Raw genomic sequence first — 16,471 nt, forward strand, 5'->3', positions numbered from 1 at the left:
TGAATCATACCTAATAATGTATAAATATTATATTTATTACCGCCAAGACTACACTCAAATTTGCTGATAATATACTAGAGATGACATTTCTAAAGCTTAAGGGGCCTCGGTGGCCGAGTGATATAAGTAGTTACTACTGTAATCACTGGCCAGTCAACACGGAGGTTGTGAGTTCGAATCCCCTCTCGTACGGGTGCAGTCGCCTCTAATCTTAATTGACTAGGATTGTCAGTTTTCCTATCGATTGTCGATGGTTTTCTCCGGGCACTCCGGCTTCCTCCAGCAATAAAAACTGGCCTCCACGAAATGGCAAAAAGCAGTTAAAATACAGAAAATCAAAATCAAATCTAAAGGTGTAACACCACTAATTCGGGCCCGGCCAGAAAGCACATACCAGAAAGTAGTACATACTTAACACAAAATAGTTCCTACGCATGAGTGTAACTTTCAAATTACGTAGAATATCTAGGTATTTTTGGTATTAAATGAAAGCTGAATGAATGGTGATAATTGTAGAACACTTTTTGACTTATAATTTTGAATATTAAAAAAACTGCACCAAATTTTAAAAAGAGGGTACATTTTGCCTGTTTGTCAGATCTGAAGTACCTTTTTTGGTACATCCGAAGTTTCGGGAACCAGTTCTGTCTTATATGCCATTAAAGGTATGTTGATTTTTTCAGTACAAGACACCATAAAGTGTTGCTTTGACATTTAATGATTGTCACTTTATTTGCACTTAAAACAAAAGAGCTGTGCCTGCTTGAAATTGAGGAATTTAACATAGAAAGCAATGGGGCCATAAATTAGTGGTGTACTTCCTATTACAGAGAATCTTCAGAAATTCAATTTTTAGAAGTTGTTCCTATTGCAATGAAAATTAGTCATATTTGATGTCATTAATCATGTTTAATCATCTTTTTTTATGAACAATTCTGTTTATGGGAAATTTCAGCTCTTAAACTGACATAATAAGGTATTTTAGCCTTTTATGGTCATACAACATGCATGCAGCTAAGACTTGACTCCAAGTTCTTATTTTTGCATTATTTGGGATTGAAATCAATAAACCATGTATATTATGACTTGTTTATGGTTAAAAAATAGCTCTTGGTCTAATAATACTATGATTTTTCAAGTTTTATTGGTTTTCTTATGGTAGCCTTTTACAATCTAGACAAGTGGTATATACTCATATAAGAATTCCTAAATTTCACTGTAGATGTAATTTTGAACCAGTTGAGCAAGTTATTCAGCTGAGGGATATATAAATTGCTCTTAATAATCTATGTTGTACCACAGAAGTATAGTTTATACCAAAAATGTCCCTTTTCCAATTTGAAGAAAAAAGGGGGGACAATATTCTCAATTATGTCTTAGCAAACAGACTAATATATTTTTTTTAAATGAACAATCTTTGGTAAAAATATGACAATTGGTAAGCACATTGCTTTCCTAATAGAAATTAATAAATAGAACAATGATATTGAGAATAAAAAAAGAATATTGGCCAATGGTTATATCCATATGCAGTTTTCTTTGAATAACCCATATGTTACTACCAGTCCAATTTGAGCTTAAAATTAGTCGAGTAGTATTTGGACTAAAGCTTTGTATGTTTTTTATTGCTTGAAATAGATCATATAATGAAATAAAGTAATGCTGAAGTCAATATAGCAAGTTTGGTTCTGTTATAGGTGTAACACCACTAAGTCGGGCCCGGCCAGAAAGCACATACCAGAAAGTAGTACATACTTAACACAAAATAGTTCCTACGCATGAGTGTAACTTTCAAAATATGTAGAATATCAAGGTATTTTTGGTATCAAATGAAAGCTGAATGAATGGTGATAATTGTAGAACACTTTTTGACTTATAATTTTGAATATTAAAAAAACTGAACTAAATTTTAAAAAGAGGGTACATTTTGCCTGTTTGTCAGATCTGAAGTACCTTTTTTGGTACATCCGAAGTTCCGGAAACCAGTTATGTCTTATATGCCATTAAAGGTATGTTGATTTTTTCAGTACAAGACACCATAAAGTGTTGCTTTGACATGTAATGATTGTTACTGTATTTGCACTGAAAACAAAAGAGCTGTTCCTGCTTGAAATTGAGAAATTTAACATAGAAAGCAATGGGGCCATGAATTAGTGGTGTACTTCCCAAAGCGTTAATATGCATTTAGACATTTTTAACAAGTTGAAACGCATATTAAAAGCCAGTACCAAGCTTTACAATTACTATGCAAATTAAGTAATCACCACTATTGCTCAAATTTATATGAAGTGTAATGCACTTCTCAAAACTTTCCATTGTTATATTTTATGAATGAATATTTCCAATGTATTCGTCAAGTGTACCTTACACTAAAAAAATCAGTTTACAATGGTATATGGACACCACGCACACCTGAGTGGCCAAGACTGATTATTTCAAATACATGAACATATTTTACTGTTAATAAAAAAAATATGAAAATAGATGTAAATCTATGTCAAAACTTCTCTATTACTCTTACACCTATATTATAATTTAGATGTAATGATGCATAGTAGTCAACGCCGATGATATAAAGAATGCAAATATCGAAATACACAGTTATGCATGTATGTATAACTATCTTCTGTGTTAAATAGTATTCGATATTTTGTGCTGAACTAAATCACAGTCTTATTTCAGAACATTTCAGAACTCGCCTTGACAGAACTTCTCCCGCATAGGATTTATAACTGAAACAAACATTTACACTCGCTTTGGATGTACAAGTCGTAGTGCTAATTTAAGTATACACCAAGATCAAATACGTACAGATACACACAAACTTCACAAGGGGTGACAGTACGTACTTGATTTTTGAGTAGATCCTTGTTTTCTTCTGGAATCCTTCTTGTTGTTCGTGGCAAGCAAAATTATCGATTACAGTCGGTTCCGGTCACAATGTGGACATTAAATCCGATACCTCGTGTAAGGAGAATGCCCTTATCTCATGCACATTAAAAACCCTTGCACCAATTGTATGTATGGCCAGGAGGCAGACTGTTGCAAGTTCAAAACGTCTCTCTATCCGATATACTCTCATTTGAAAACTACCTTCATTTCGAAATGGATAAGGGAGAAGAAAGAGTGTCATCACAAAATCTTGAAAATATTTATATTTAATTCCCGAGTCCCGATAAGGTTAATCCTATTTTCCCGCAAACAATAACGTCCCAAATCCCGACGTGCCGAAAAATTCCTTCAACCCCTCATTATATAATCTACCTGTTGTATTAATTGTAAATATGATCTCGTCCTTTTCTTATCCTAAACACAATTCCAACCTTGTGAACGATGGTATATGTTTTTTTGTTTATATGTTTTCACCTTTTTCAATATCTTTATGTGTAAACTGAGTTTTTTTTATACACTCCACATTGTAACGATCATCACAGATACTCCCTAAACTATAAACGTTCTATTGAACCGAATTCAGAAAAAACGGTACTTATGTAAATCAATCTTTGCTTGTGGTGAATGATTTCATCATATATTCCATGCTTAAACCTTTGTGCGCCATACGTGTGTTACGTCTACAAAAGACTAAAAAGACTCACTCGCTCGAATAAAAAAAGTTAAAGAGGCAAAATAAGGAAAGAAGTTAAAGAACATTGACGACTTAACATTTCGTGAGGTTTTGAAAAATACAGCAACGGTAATCTTGTCCTGGGGTGCAAATCCTTAGCATTTAATTTATAATTATGACAATGTAAATAATAAGTATATTCTGTAGAAGAACTTCACGGTCTTCACAATCAAACCACTACTTGACAAGATCACGAGATACTTTCACTAGTTGACAACTCAGACAGTGCTGATTACTAAGCTGATGATACTCTACGGAGGAAACTTTCACCAGCAGAGACCAAATATTCGTTAATAAACTGATTTTAGAAAAAAAAAAATGACAACAGACGCGCGTTACGTCAACACAGGATTCATTATTGACGCTCGATTCCAAAATTTTAAAAATGTCCCCGAAACAAATGTCTCATTATGCATTGGAAAAAAAACCAACAGTTAAAAGTTAATATATCAATAAAATCATCGTAGATGCCAGGATTGGTATTTTGCATTTGCGTCAGACGCGCGTTTCGTCGTCTACAAAAGACTTATAAGTTACACTTGAATAAACAAAGGAGTAGGGGCAATAAGGGCCAAAATCGGCCCCATCTTAGAACAAATTCATTTTTTCTGAAAATCATGCCTAAACAATCCACTTCATAGAACAGAAAAGATTTTGTTCATATCTCAAGCCGTTTTCGCGTAAGAAACTTTCAAAACTAATGACAGATAAATAAAAAAATCCTCTTTTTTCATGGAATATTTTTATTTGTAGCCGTTTTGAAATATCAATGTAGCACATACTGTTTTAACATTCAGTTGATTAGGGAAATGTTATTTTTCAACTCATACAGTGTACAAATGCTATTTCATAATATTTGTTTACAATTCATTTTACTTATAATAACACAGTTACCGTTGCTATGGCAACAGAAACCTACATAAAAAAATAATCAATCATAGATAAGCGCTTTCAGATAGCTTGGGTGTTTAAATGTTGGACGATATATTTTTCTTAAACTTCTTTAAAGACCTCTGGATCAATAAATTTTCGATTTTCAATATAAACATAAGTAAACCTTGGTGTCATAACCTTGTTTTTTTCCTCGAAAACGTTGAAATTAACAAAACCACCAGTTATTTCATAAGGTTAAATAGGAGAAATCTCATTTTTCCTTATTTAGGAAAAAAAAAAAGAATTAACAATAGGCATATGCATACAGTATTTTTTATCAAAGAATATTTATTAATTCTGCATTATGTGACAAATTATTCTATATTTTCTGCAATCCGCAATATTCCGTGAGCAAGCCTGAAGGAATGGATATACTCTGACTACTCAAGTCACAAGCTATAAAGTAAAAAAAAACTGTCATTATGCTTTATCATGAACATATGTTTTGATGAGTTATGTACTTATTTGTTAAATCTTACAATTACTTGCAAATAGTCATATGAAAAACATGTATATGAAGAAATATGTTGAACTGGTAACTCAACATACAAGAAAACATGAAGACATTGTCTGAGAGATTCGAGAGAAAAAACCACACAAACTACAACTTGATAGGGTTGGTCGCTGACAACATATGATGACATTCTGACATGTGTATTAGTTTTGAGAAAAGAAATATTTGGAAAATATTTGTTTGACAAACGCACGGTCATACGAATGGATAAGGTGATTAAAATAGTAGAAATGTGATGTATTATGCATAAAATACACATTGGGTCACATATCTAATAACCCATATAAAAAAATGAGCTACTACGTACAGCGACTATCTAATTATTTCCTACGGTTTGAAATATAAAAGAAATGGATTCAGTTATTTTAACCCGTGCATTGAACTATCTTTCTGTAAGTTTTAAAGAACACGGATTGTTTTTTTTTCATATACACTAATACATAAAACCGGAAAGTACACTTTTACATAAGACATTTACTGATGACAGACATAATTTTGTAGAAGTACGATTTTAGATAAAAAGGAACCAAGCAAATTAACAACTAATCTTTCAATTCTGTACAATGTCGGAGGAAGCAGTTGGTAAAAACATTTCCAGACATATCAAATGATATACACTGTATGGTTCAACAAGGAATTAAACGTTTTGTCATTTCTTTCAAATTAAAAAACAAATAATGAATTTTCACGTCATTCACTCTTCATCATTTGCTTCCTCGTTGTCACTTTCGTCAACAGTAACTGGATCTGGCAGGTTACGAGCATCAAGAAGATATTTGCTCCAATCACGACAGTTTTCAAAAATTCTATCCGTGTACTTTCCAATACCAAGATACCAAATTAAGGCCGTAACATGAGAGCAGGTTCCTACAACACGACTTCCGGCTTTGCACTGGCAATACCAACCCACGACACTAATGTCATCATATTTAACCCATACACGATAGCATTTTGATGATATATGTCTTGATTGAATTTTAGCACACAAAAGATTCTCTTCATGGTCACATGTAAAAACTTCATAATTACCATCGTCATCTAGGTGTTCTCTTGTATAACTTGGAGCAAGTTTTAGTTGGTAGACTCCAACAGTAATATTTCTTATATCTTCTTCTGATAAACGGGGAAAAGTAGGGGCGGATGAAGCATCAATCTTTTGCCATTTACAAGAACGTTTGTCAAGGCCTTCCTCTATTATTTTCTCATGGAGTAAGTTCTTTTGCTTTGAAAGATAAAGCATTTTAGACGCCAATTGTTCATCTTGTTCTGAGTCCCCTGTATTTAGTTCTTGCCAATATTTATTCATGATTGCACAGGCAATATTGACATAATCAGATACAAATGGAATCTGGCTATTTGGTAGAACTCTATCTAGATATTTCCATGACTTAATGCGGCCATTCACGGACTCTACCACCCAACGGATTTTTGTAACTAGTCTTGTTACGTTGCTGTCTTCAACTGGAAGTTGAGACTCCCCTTTTTTATTAAAAGCTGGCATTTTTGTTTGGATACCCATTTCTTGCAGTAAGTCAAGTGCATCTCGGAAACCCCGGTCGACAATCATAATGTCATCCTCAGTCACCCATTCTTTAAATTCCTCAATGTCATGTTGAATGATGTGCTTCATTATTTGTGCATCGTTGTTTTTGCCGTCGCTAAAGTACGGTCCAATTACACTTATAATGTAACCAGAAGTTGTTACAAAGACCATTGGTTTAACCAATGGTCGATGTTTGTGCATACTATAGCATTTACGTTGGAACTTGAATTGTGAACTTTTCTGGATATAAATATAAGTGCCATCTGCGACTATAATTGCTGGATACATTCCTTTTCCAAACAGTGATTGTGCTAGAGGTCGAGTATGCGATGTTATAACCTCTTCCCTACTTATATGATTAAATCCTAGATTAGAGGGAACAAAATTGTCAGACAAGAATTTTCTAGCTGATGCAATAGCACGTCTAACAGAATCTTTACCAAGATTAAAAAGTGTTGATAAAAGTTTATTGGATAAACCAGACTTCAATTTGGTCAGAAATATTCCAATACATGTCCGAACACTTCGAGTCTGAGAATCCCGTAAATTACCCTTTTGGACAATTGAACATAGGTCATTAAAGTTTTCCTTAGAAAGGCCTGTCAGATTTAAAATGTCTGAGCTTGTAAGTGCATTTTCTGTATCAAAATCAATTCGCCGCTTGCTTCCTCTCAATGCCATATCTCGGATTTGCGTAATAAGGTCCATTAAGTCAGTACGGTTGAAAATGGACGAAGACTGCGAATATGAAATTCTGTCAAGTGCATCAGGTAAAAATATTTCATTGCACAAGTGACCTGGACAACATCTGGCACCAACTGTGAGAACAATGAGTTTATCCAAAAATAAATTAAATCTAGCGTTTGTTGGGACGACTACTAGCTTTGGGCCTCGGCGTTTACACACAACACACTGCGAATGGCCACCTCCAGCTGATGGTATAGGCAGTGCGATACTTGGCGGAGATTTACATGGATGACATCTAGCATATTTTGTTGGAGGGACGTACTCCGTGTCATCATTATTTAATTCAGATATTGTAGTTTGTATGGGGCATCTTACATTTGTGTCAATTTCTCGAGAGCATCGTATTCTGCATTTATTACATATAACACTGTTAGTGTGATTAATTTTGTCCTGTTCAATGAAAAACTTTTGTTGTAAACATTTACGCAGTGATTTATTGTTGGGTCCTATGAGTTTCCGCCTGTCTCTGGTTTTTGGTCTCTTTGAACACAAAATGCAAGTATAGTTTCTGGGCGTTGACATTCTCTGAAAATTAGAAATGGAAATATTTCAACAGATAGCATGAGGTAAATCAGAATAACATACAGAATATCCGAAGTGTGATTTAAAATTATAAAATACAATATCGTAAAATGTTTTAGTCTGAGAATATCATGGTGCGTATGTTTCTTAGTTTAGTTGTGTGTATTTGTCTGCGCACGTGTGTGTGTGTATGTTTACGTTTTTGTTAATTTACATGCAAATTCCATCACGAAATATCAGTTTTGAAATATGCTATATTCAACCCTGATTGTTTATATACTTAATTATCGTTTAACGTTTAAACGGACAAAAGTGTTTAAGTCAGTATCAAAATTACGGATAGTTAATAATAATTAATAAATCTTAAAGTCTTCCTATATTAGAAAATTACAACCTAAAACATGAATACAAAGATGTAACGGATAAACATTAATGGGACAGCAAACCACCACCCCTATAACAACACACACACACAAAAGACAAACAGAGGGAAACATATAATATTCAACAAAATAATGTCTACTCAATATGTAAAACTCTAAGTCTTCTCGAAATGTAGATAATGCATGCTCTCATCAAGATACGTTTATCATAATTACTAGAAGTTAAAACACGCAGTCAATTTATTTTAACCCTAGACTCACCTTAAGGTCATGAGTTCCTATCAGGAACCGACATATTCCTTTGACCCAGCATACACTTGCATTGTTTAAGCCAGCTTAAAATCTGTTGAAAAAAATGAAGATTATCAAAATAATGTATACTTATTTTGAACTAAATATGACAGGGTATTAAGTAAACATTTTATGTGAGAAAGTTTATAAAAATTACTATAAAAATATTAATAACCATTTCTCAATTTAAAGATAAAAGATTATTACTTCTATAGCCGCACACTATAAACTGTCAAAAAGTAGTCTTTTTGTTTCTGTGCCTGATAATACAATGTTATCAATTAATCATCATTCAAACATAGGTTTAAACTGTTTATTCGAGCACAAATGCTTTAAGACATGAATCAGTTAAAAATAAGGAATACCTTATTAAGGGACCATTAAGTATGTAAGTGACAACTGCTAGTACATACTGGTGAAGTACAATGTCGCTATTCAAAATACCATGTATACTGCTCTTCAGTAAATATCTATAAAAAAAACTTCATCATTCAAAATCATTCTTCAACACGTTATGACAATATTAAAAAAGTATTTATGCATTAATGCAAAAAAAAAAAAATTACAAAAAAAAATTTGAGATTCGAACTTGGCATCTCCGTACTGCCATCATGACTACCTTATCCCCACGACTATCCCGTCAACTGTTTATAATTCGTTAATTTACAGGTACTTAAATTCAACAGTACGTTAGAAAAGTTTCTTCAGCATACGACACCTAAGAAACTATAATACTGTTTTAACATAAACTTCAAATTGTAGGATAAATTGTGATCTTTTCACTGTTTATTTTTATGTATATATTCATAATATATCGTTATAGAAAAGAAACACACAAAAGTTTCCTAGTACAAGTAGTTTTCATACCCCGTAAATTTCTTTTCTTTTTCATCGCCCGGCAATATTGATATTCAACTGTAAAATAAGGACATTTCTGGTAAAGATACCAATTCATTTTTGGTATAATTTAGTTTTCAAACGGATTGATGCAAGCTTTTTAAGTTGAAATGATCGTGCAAATACTACCGTGAGAAGATTAATATTTTAAATATGAAAAACTGTACGGAACCCCGCATATTTCTGTTGAGATAAATTGATAAGTAAAATAATCAACATACCCTTTTGAATTACAACCGAAATTAATAATCCTTTGACAGCTATTCTCTAAAGTTGAGCTAAGTAGATCGGGTCTAAAGTACTGCTGGTAACTATAAGACGCTTTCCTTTTGTGGTTGTCCTAAAAGATGTCTTCAAGAATCTGAACCGGTTTTTTTCAAATTTCCGAAACTACTTTTTTATGATCATGTTATATATATAAAGTGATCAGACAAACTAAATATTTTACATGTCGCAAATCAATTAATTTAATGTAAAATTAAGTTCTATACTGATTTTTTTATAATTTTATTTCTGTTTTTTTTCTTTCTATTTTTTATCGGTCATCGTTTGACAACATGCCCTGGCCCCAAGTTTTTGTCTCTATTCGATCCACAGTCATATCAATAATAAACCATGGAAAAGACTAAGAAGACTAAAAAAGGTTTAAAAACAATCCTCTTTGAGATGCATAATATTAATTTGCATCACATGGAAGTTATAAGTTGTATTTGCGAGTAAACTGGTTATCTGAAAGGGTATAACGTCAGGTGTTCAATGCCTCCCGAGAAGAAACGATTCTGCTTTTGACAAAACATTCATACCCTCCGCAGGCATGTGCCAAAAAAATATTTTGCTACTATTTTGTTTGTTTATAGTTCCGTTTATCGTTTAAAGGACATTTTGGCACATGCCTGCGGAGGGTACGAATTCTCGTAAAATGTACTGAAAATCTTTGTATTCTAAGCAATAATTACAAATCATGGCGTTTTCGATGTTCTATTGTGACGTCACGGAACGTGATTTTTGCCGAAAATAACATGTTTTCTGAAAACACACTTTACAATGATTATTTTAGTTGTTAATATGTAACTGTGAAGGAACTTCGTTTTTTTGTGAAAATTGGGGCCGATTTTGGCCCTTATTGCCCCTACTCCTTTAAAAAAATACATAATAAAGTACGAAGTTGAAGAGCATTGAGGACCAAAAACTCTTAAAAGTTTTGATAAATTTTTCATTGTGCAAACAAATACAAATAATGAATAAAAAGTTGTTCCTTATTCGAAACAAATTAGTCAATAATAACTATAGGTAAAACATACTAACCAGGCAGGCGTGCTTCATAATCCTGCAAAAGAAAATAATGTCTATGTGTGCGTCTTATATCTAAAGCATTGCATTTTCCTATATGTTTACATACATATATTTTCAGAACATACATTGATTCTTTAACAGACATTACCTAGTATCAATATTTAAAAAAAATATAATTGAAAATACTAATTACAAGTATATATAATTCATACATTACCTTAAACAACTGTCTTATTTTCAATTTATGAGCTAGCTCGATTGGCTTCTTTCCCTGTATCACACAAAATAGTTGTATTTGTATAAACAAAGATGAAACAGACTTAATTGGTTATCAAAGGTACCAGGCTTATAATGTAATAAGCCAGACGCGCGTTTCGTCTATATAAGACTTATCAGTGACGCTCAGATCAAAAAAGTTATAAAGCCAAACATGTACAAAGTTCAAGAGTATTGAGGACCCAAAATTCCAAAAAGTTTTGCCAAATACGGCGAAGGTAATCTATGTCACTCATTTTTCATATATTTGTTGTGGTCAATTATAATGTCGACTAAAGACGACAAACACATCGGTATCCATTCGTTTAAAGCGACAACTAGCGAGTGATTAAGATGTCTCCATACCTGTTTATTCAGAATTTGTAAGTTTTGTCAAATAATGTTTATAAACGATTAATAACATTTGATGATATGTCTTCTTTTGTGTTTTTATTGGTTAAGTATATCTTATGGATTAAAGACGCATTCTTCTGACCGATCATTTTGACATAATCAAAATATTTAGAAATGGTTATTAGCTAGCAACTCGAAAATTATTTGATATAGGCTCCAAGTTGTTTTTGTATTATGCTTAATCTTAAACCGTATACTCATTTTTGTTTTTAATTTGATAGTTTAGGAATAACATTGCTTTTGTTGTAAAGACATACAAATATAACTAAATATGTCTTCCTTTGCATTTATGAACACTTATGTTCAAACGTCCCGTCTTTGTTTATATTTTTGCATTGCGAACTATCATGTGTTTTACAATTTATGACCTCTTTACACTAAATCTTTTGGATATGTACTGGATTATAATTTAGTTTGGGAAACATGATGTATTTGTTAGTTGTAAATAAGTTTTGAACTAGCTACGAGTACTCTTAGATCGGTATTTAGTTTCTTTTGTCTATTTGTCAGTTTTTGTTTGTGCTTCTTGTCAGTCAATTACATTCAATTGATTTTTGTTTGTGTTATATTTTATTTGTAGCTGTAACAACACTGTCCTAGATTAGGGTGAACATTGAGCACTAGAAAACATGTCAAAGCCCTTCATATCATGTATTACCCAACTGTCTCATGATAAAGATATGGTTAAGCGCCTGCTAAAAATCAACCAAAAACAATGTGTTATATGTTTACATAATATTTATAGTTGTTTACAAAATTATGGTATAATTGTGCAGTTTAGATATCACTGGAACAATCATATATACTGATGGAATGATTAGAACTTTCTATTTGACTTACTTAATAATTCTGGAATGATCATAATCTACGATGTGTAATTTAAACTTCTACAATATTATATAATTTCCGTTCTATAGTTTTATAGGAGTTTCCTTCTACAGTGTTCTAGAGATTTTCGTGACAACTATATATATACAGACACTAAAGTTAGACTTTCAGATTAGACATTAACATTCTTGTGTTCTCACATTTTGGATTGACATTTTTATTTACGTTAACTACATCATACTAGATTGTGACTTATTGGACATAATATTCTGTTTGGATTCCCGCACCAGTGAAGAGAAGAATTCCGGATAAAGAAAAGACAAAAGACCGGACATATATTTCGACAGTTAAGTTGACATTTCTTTTTGTGTAATACTTCTTGTAAAATTGTGTATAATAAATCTTGTGAAACTTTATTATTAATTTGTGTCTTTTGTTGGCAACAATTTAAAGGTGATTTCTGGCCGTAACAGATAAGGGACTTTCCGTTTTGAATTTTCCTTGGAGTTAGATATTATTGTTATTTTACTTTTTTCGTTATTGGATGTTTATTGTTTTTGTTTTTGTGATTGTTTTGTACAAAACCCAACCCGTAGGTTTTTTCGTTTGAATTGTTTACATGTTTTCATGTCGGTGCCTTCCGTAGCTGACTTCATTGTAATGAGTTTTGCTCATCGTTGATGGCAGTACGGTGACATATACTAGAAGTGACCTCCATCCAGGTTATTTGTCTTTACCGTAAATTTTTGTCATTGACAATCATACCACTTCGATAGTATCGGGAAAATAAAACATTTTATAATACCCTGATTAAAACATGAGCGAAGAATCAATTGTCTTGATATATTGCTGCTCCCCTCCTGTTTTGCAATTGTGGCCATATGTTTATGCACAGCAAGCTATACAGTGCATTTTGTTACAGTCGTTGTTTTTTGTTTTTTTCTGTCATTCTGTGAAAATCTTCAATTGTGTTTTTTTAAGGAAATGATTAAAACGAAAACGCACAACTAAATTCTTAGTTCAAAGAAAAAGAGACACCTCAATGCCAAAAGAAAATACCGATAGGAACACTTAAAAAAGGCTACTGAAATTTGATCATTGTGATCTTAATCATATCCATATTTCTAGAACAAATCTAACTCAAAAAGGTCCTCAGAGAAAGAGTTCTTCTATAAGTTCTTATTTACACAAACACGTGCTTCCAATTTTACCATTTTTTTTTCTAAATGGACAATGGTCTGATTACCATGGTGACTGATAAAAGTTTCATACCCCGTCATCGCATTTCTAAACTATACCAGCAGGAAGTCTGACAAAAAGTTGTAATATGTTGAATTAATTATTTAAATAAATAAATAGTACAATTTGATATCTCTTCAATGTAAGAACGATATTTGGGTTTTTTGTTATTGTTAGGCAGATCCATGGCCTAAAAAGAAAGTGTACAGATCCCAAAATATATCAACACCATACCTGAATGCACCGATTAATTCAAGCTGAAGTAACACTGCATGTTTTACTTAATATATCTTATTATCAATTACAGCAATTAATGATTTGGAAATCACAAAAGTACACTTTTGCTGGTGCTTACTTCATTATTTCGTTTGTTTGGATCACAGTCTCTGTTTAGTAAAAGAGTTACTATCGCCTCGTTACTGTTATTACGTTTACAAGCTACATGTAACGCAGTATTTCCATCCTTGATAAAAAGAAAACATCAACATATGAAAGTGAATAACTATGTTTTAGTAAAAATCATTTGCAAATGTAATTTTGAAACAGATATATTCTATATGTAAGTAGCTAAATTATTGTGGTATGTTCACACATTGATGATGATTGTTTTTATATTACTATTAAGTTAAGACAAATCTAGACTCTGGATAAGAACTTATCTGTGTTGCTTCAATTTGAATATTTCATTCTAAGCTTTCGTACAGGGCAACTGTAACAAGAAGCCCTTTGATCACACTGTATTTAACACATATAGAGTTTCTTTTACAGTCAGATGACCCTCTTTTCCTTACCTGCAAATGCGAGAATACCCCTGAACGAGTTGGTTCCGGGACCAAACTTTTGCATTTACTGAATATGATTTGAGATTGAATATATTGGTCAACACGAATAAGAAAAAGAACAACAATGATATACTTTGTAGTAGTACATTTGAGAAGACATTTTTCTCTTTGGAAGCTTTCATGGTTCATGTGTTGTGTTGTGTTGAACTGACAGATGGCTTTTGAAGAAGGCTCCCTTAGAATTTATTTTACAGGTGAAGCCATCAGTGAAGTTCAGATTATTATTTTGAAAAGGTATGACTGGTATGCTGGTTATTTCCTGAATTATTAAAAGATTAGCAAACTGCTACCGTTCGGTACATTCAATTATGTAACCATTTCTAAATTTTGTTACCTTTTTTACATTTTCAGCACTTCCTTTTATTAATTTGTATATAATAGAGAGATGGTATTTGCTGGTGGTTTTGCAACATTTGTGATTCGTGATTTCCACCAGGATATACTTCAAGCCCATTTGTAATTTACACAAATGTCTGTGCGTAATTGTCAAATATCTATTGTGCACACAAAGACAAGGATGCATGTTTAATCATAACTAAGACAAAATAACTCTGAAATATGATAATGTATTAAGGCTCTCTACACAAAAAAAAAATATGTGTATAACGGGTGTTGTTGACAACCAAAAAACAAACGTACAACGGGTATTCTGGATTAAATACGAACCAACGTAAAGTAGGTGTTGTAGATCACACAAACATACGTATATCGTAGATTCGGAGTTATACATTATCACTGCACACATGTGTTACGTCAATAAACGTTTTACATAATTTAATATTTAATTTGCTTTTAAATGTGAATCATATTTTATTGATAATTTTGATATTTGTTAGTTGGATACACAAAAAATATCGTTACCTTATCCCGGCCTCGTTAACCATAAGAAGTACATAATATATAACAATCTAGTTAGTATTTATTAGTTAACATATTTCTGAAATATATACAGTTCCAAATTATAATATATTCAAATGATACATATATCAATATAGAATGATCCGTATATTTGAAAAGGAAGAGAAAAAATAAAGAAATAAAAATCACAGAAATTTAAAATATTTGCAACAGCAAAACAAAAAATAGACAACAAAAGTATGTCTTACTTGCAGCATTCATTACAGCTCACACGGGTTTTGTTTTTTTAGGATTACGTTTGGTCAAGCAAATATGAGGAGCATAACGTAAATGCAGGTATAATCATAGACAAAACAACAAACATACACATAAACCATCATATAACAATATAAAATCATTACATAGATTGTGATGTGGATAAGGTAAAGAAATGTAAAGAATTATTCCTTTTTTTTAATTGTTTGGTTATTAATCTAATCTCTGAGTTTAATACATAAATCTGATATTTTATAACATTTCCAAAATATGTGCTCAGTATCTTCACTAGCCTTATAACAGAAAGGTTATTTATCTTAATTTTGAATGAAAAATCATTTGTGCCTATGATTCTGTGTATTATTCTATATTGGAACCAATGAAGTTTTGAGCTTTTTATGGTGTAAAAAAAAGCATTGTACACTTTTTTCCAATCCAAATTTTTATTTTAATCTTAGCCATGTGAAATGGTTTACTTTAAAAAAAAACAACATTTTTTTCTAGTGTTAGAGATTCTTTGAGGTAATTTTTTAGTCCTGTAAAATTTACCTGATTTTCACAGAGTTGTGTTTTATATATAGAATTTTGTCAGGAGTATTATTGAGTTTCTTATCTTTTTATTTCCTGTGTTTTTTAAATTTCCAAATAAAAAAAATATCCATATAAAATGGAATTATTACTTTCTTTTTTAAAATTGTTTGGTTATTAATCCAATCTCTGAGTTTAATACAAAAATCTGATATTTTGTAGCATGTCCAAAATGTGTGCTCAGTATCTTCAATAGCCTCATTACAGAAAGTACATTTATCTGTTTGTTTAATCTTAATTTTGAATAAAAATTCATATGTGCCTATGAGTCTGTGTATTATTCTATATTGGAACGAATGAAGTTTTGAGCTTTTAACGGTGTAAAAAGACAAATTGTGCACCTTTTCAAATCCAATTTTTTATATAATATTAGAGACCACTTAGCTTCACAGTTAAGCCTTGCACTTTTTTATCCTAATAACGCAGTATACATATCTTTTGAGC

General features: G+C 31.8%; 1 protein-coding gene and 1 long non-coding RNA gene across 2 annotated transcripts; both read right to left on the bottom strand.

Moving 5' to 3' along the window:
- Positions 1–5,710: 5,710 nt before the first annotated feature.
- LOC127718986 (uncharacterized) lies at positions 5,711–7,152 on the bottom strand. The gene has a single exon (XM_052225066.1). It carries the CDS (start codon positions 6,901–6,903, stop codon positions 5,767–5,769), a length of 1,137 nt encoding a protein of 378 aa, XP_052081026.1. The 5' UTR covers positions 6,904–7,152; the 3' UTR covers positions 5,711–5,766.
- A 2-nt stretch (positions 7,153–7,154) lies between these two features.
- On the bottom strand, positions 7,155–9,068 carry LOC127719023 (uncharacterized). The gene is made up of 3 exons (XR_007990107.1): positions 8,924–9,068; positions 8,529–8,610; positions 7,155–7,887 (listed from the first exon to the last, which is right to left on the bottom strand). It is a non-coding gene; the product is annotated as an uncharacterized LOC127719023 (long non-coding RNA).
- Positions 9,069–16,471: the final 7,403 nt, after the last annotated feature.

This window comes from Mytilus californianus, unplaced genomic scaffold (assembly GCF_021869535.1).
Source record: "Mytilus californianus isolate M0D057914Y unplaced genomic scaffold, xbMytCali1.0.p SCAF_10, whole genome shotgun sequence".
Classification (NCBI taxonomy): domain Eukaryota; kingdom Metazoa; phylum Mollusca; class Bivalvia; order Mytilida; family Mytilidae; genus Mytilus; species Mytilus californianus.

What these genes read in the sequence shown, in the direction of transcription:
- LOC127718986 (XM_052225066.1), bottom strand. Translation starts at nt 6,903, where the DNA reads ATGTATCCAGCAATTATAGTCGCAGATGGCACTTATATTTATATCCAG.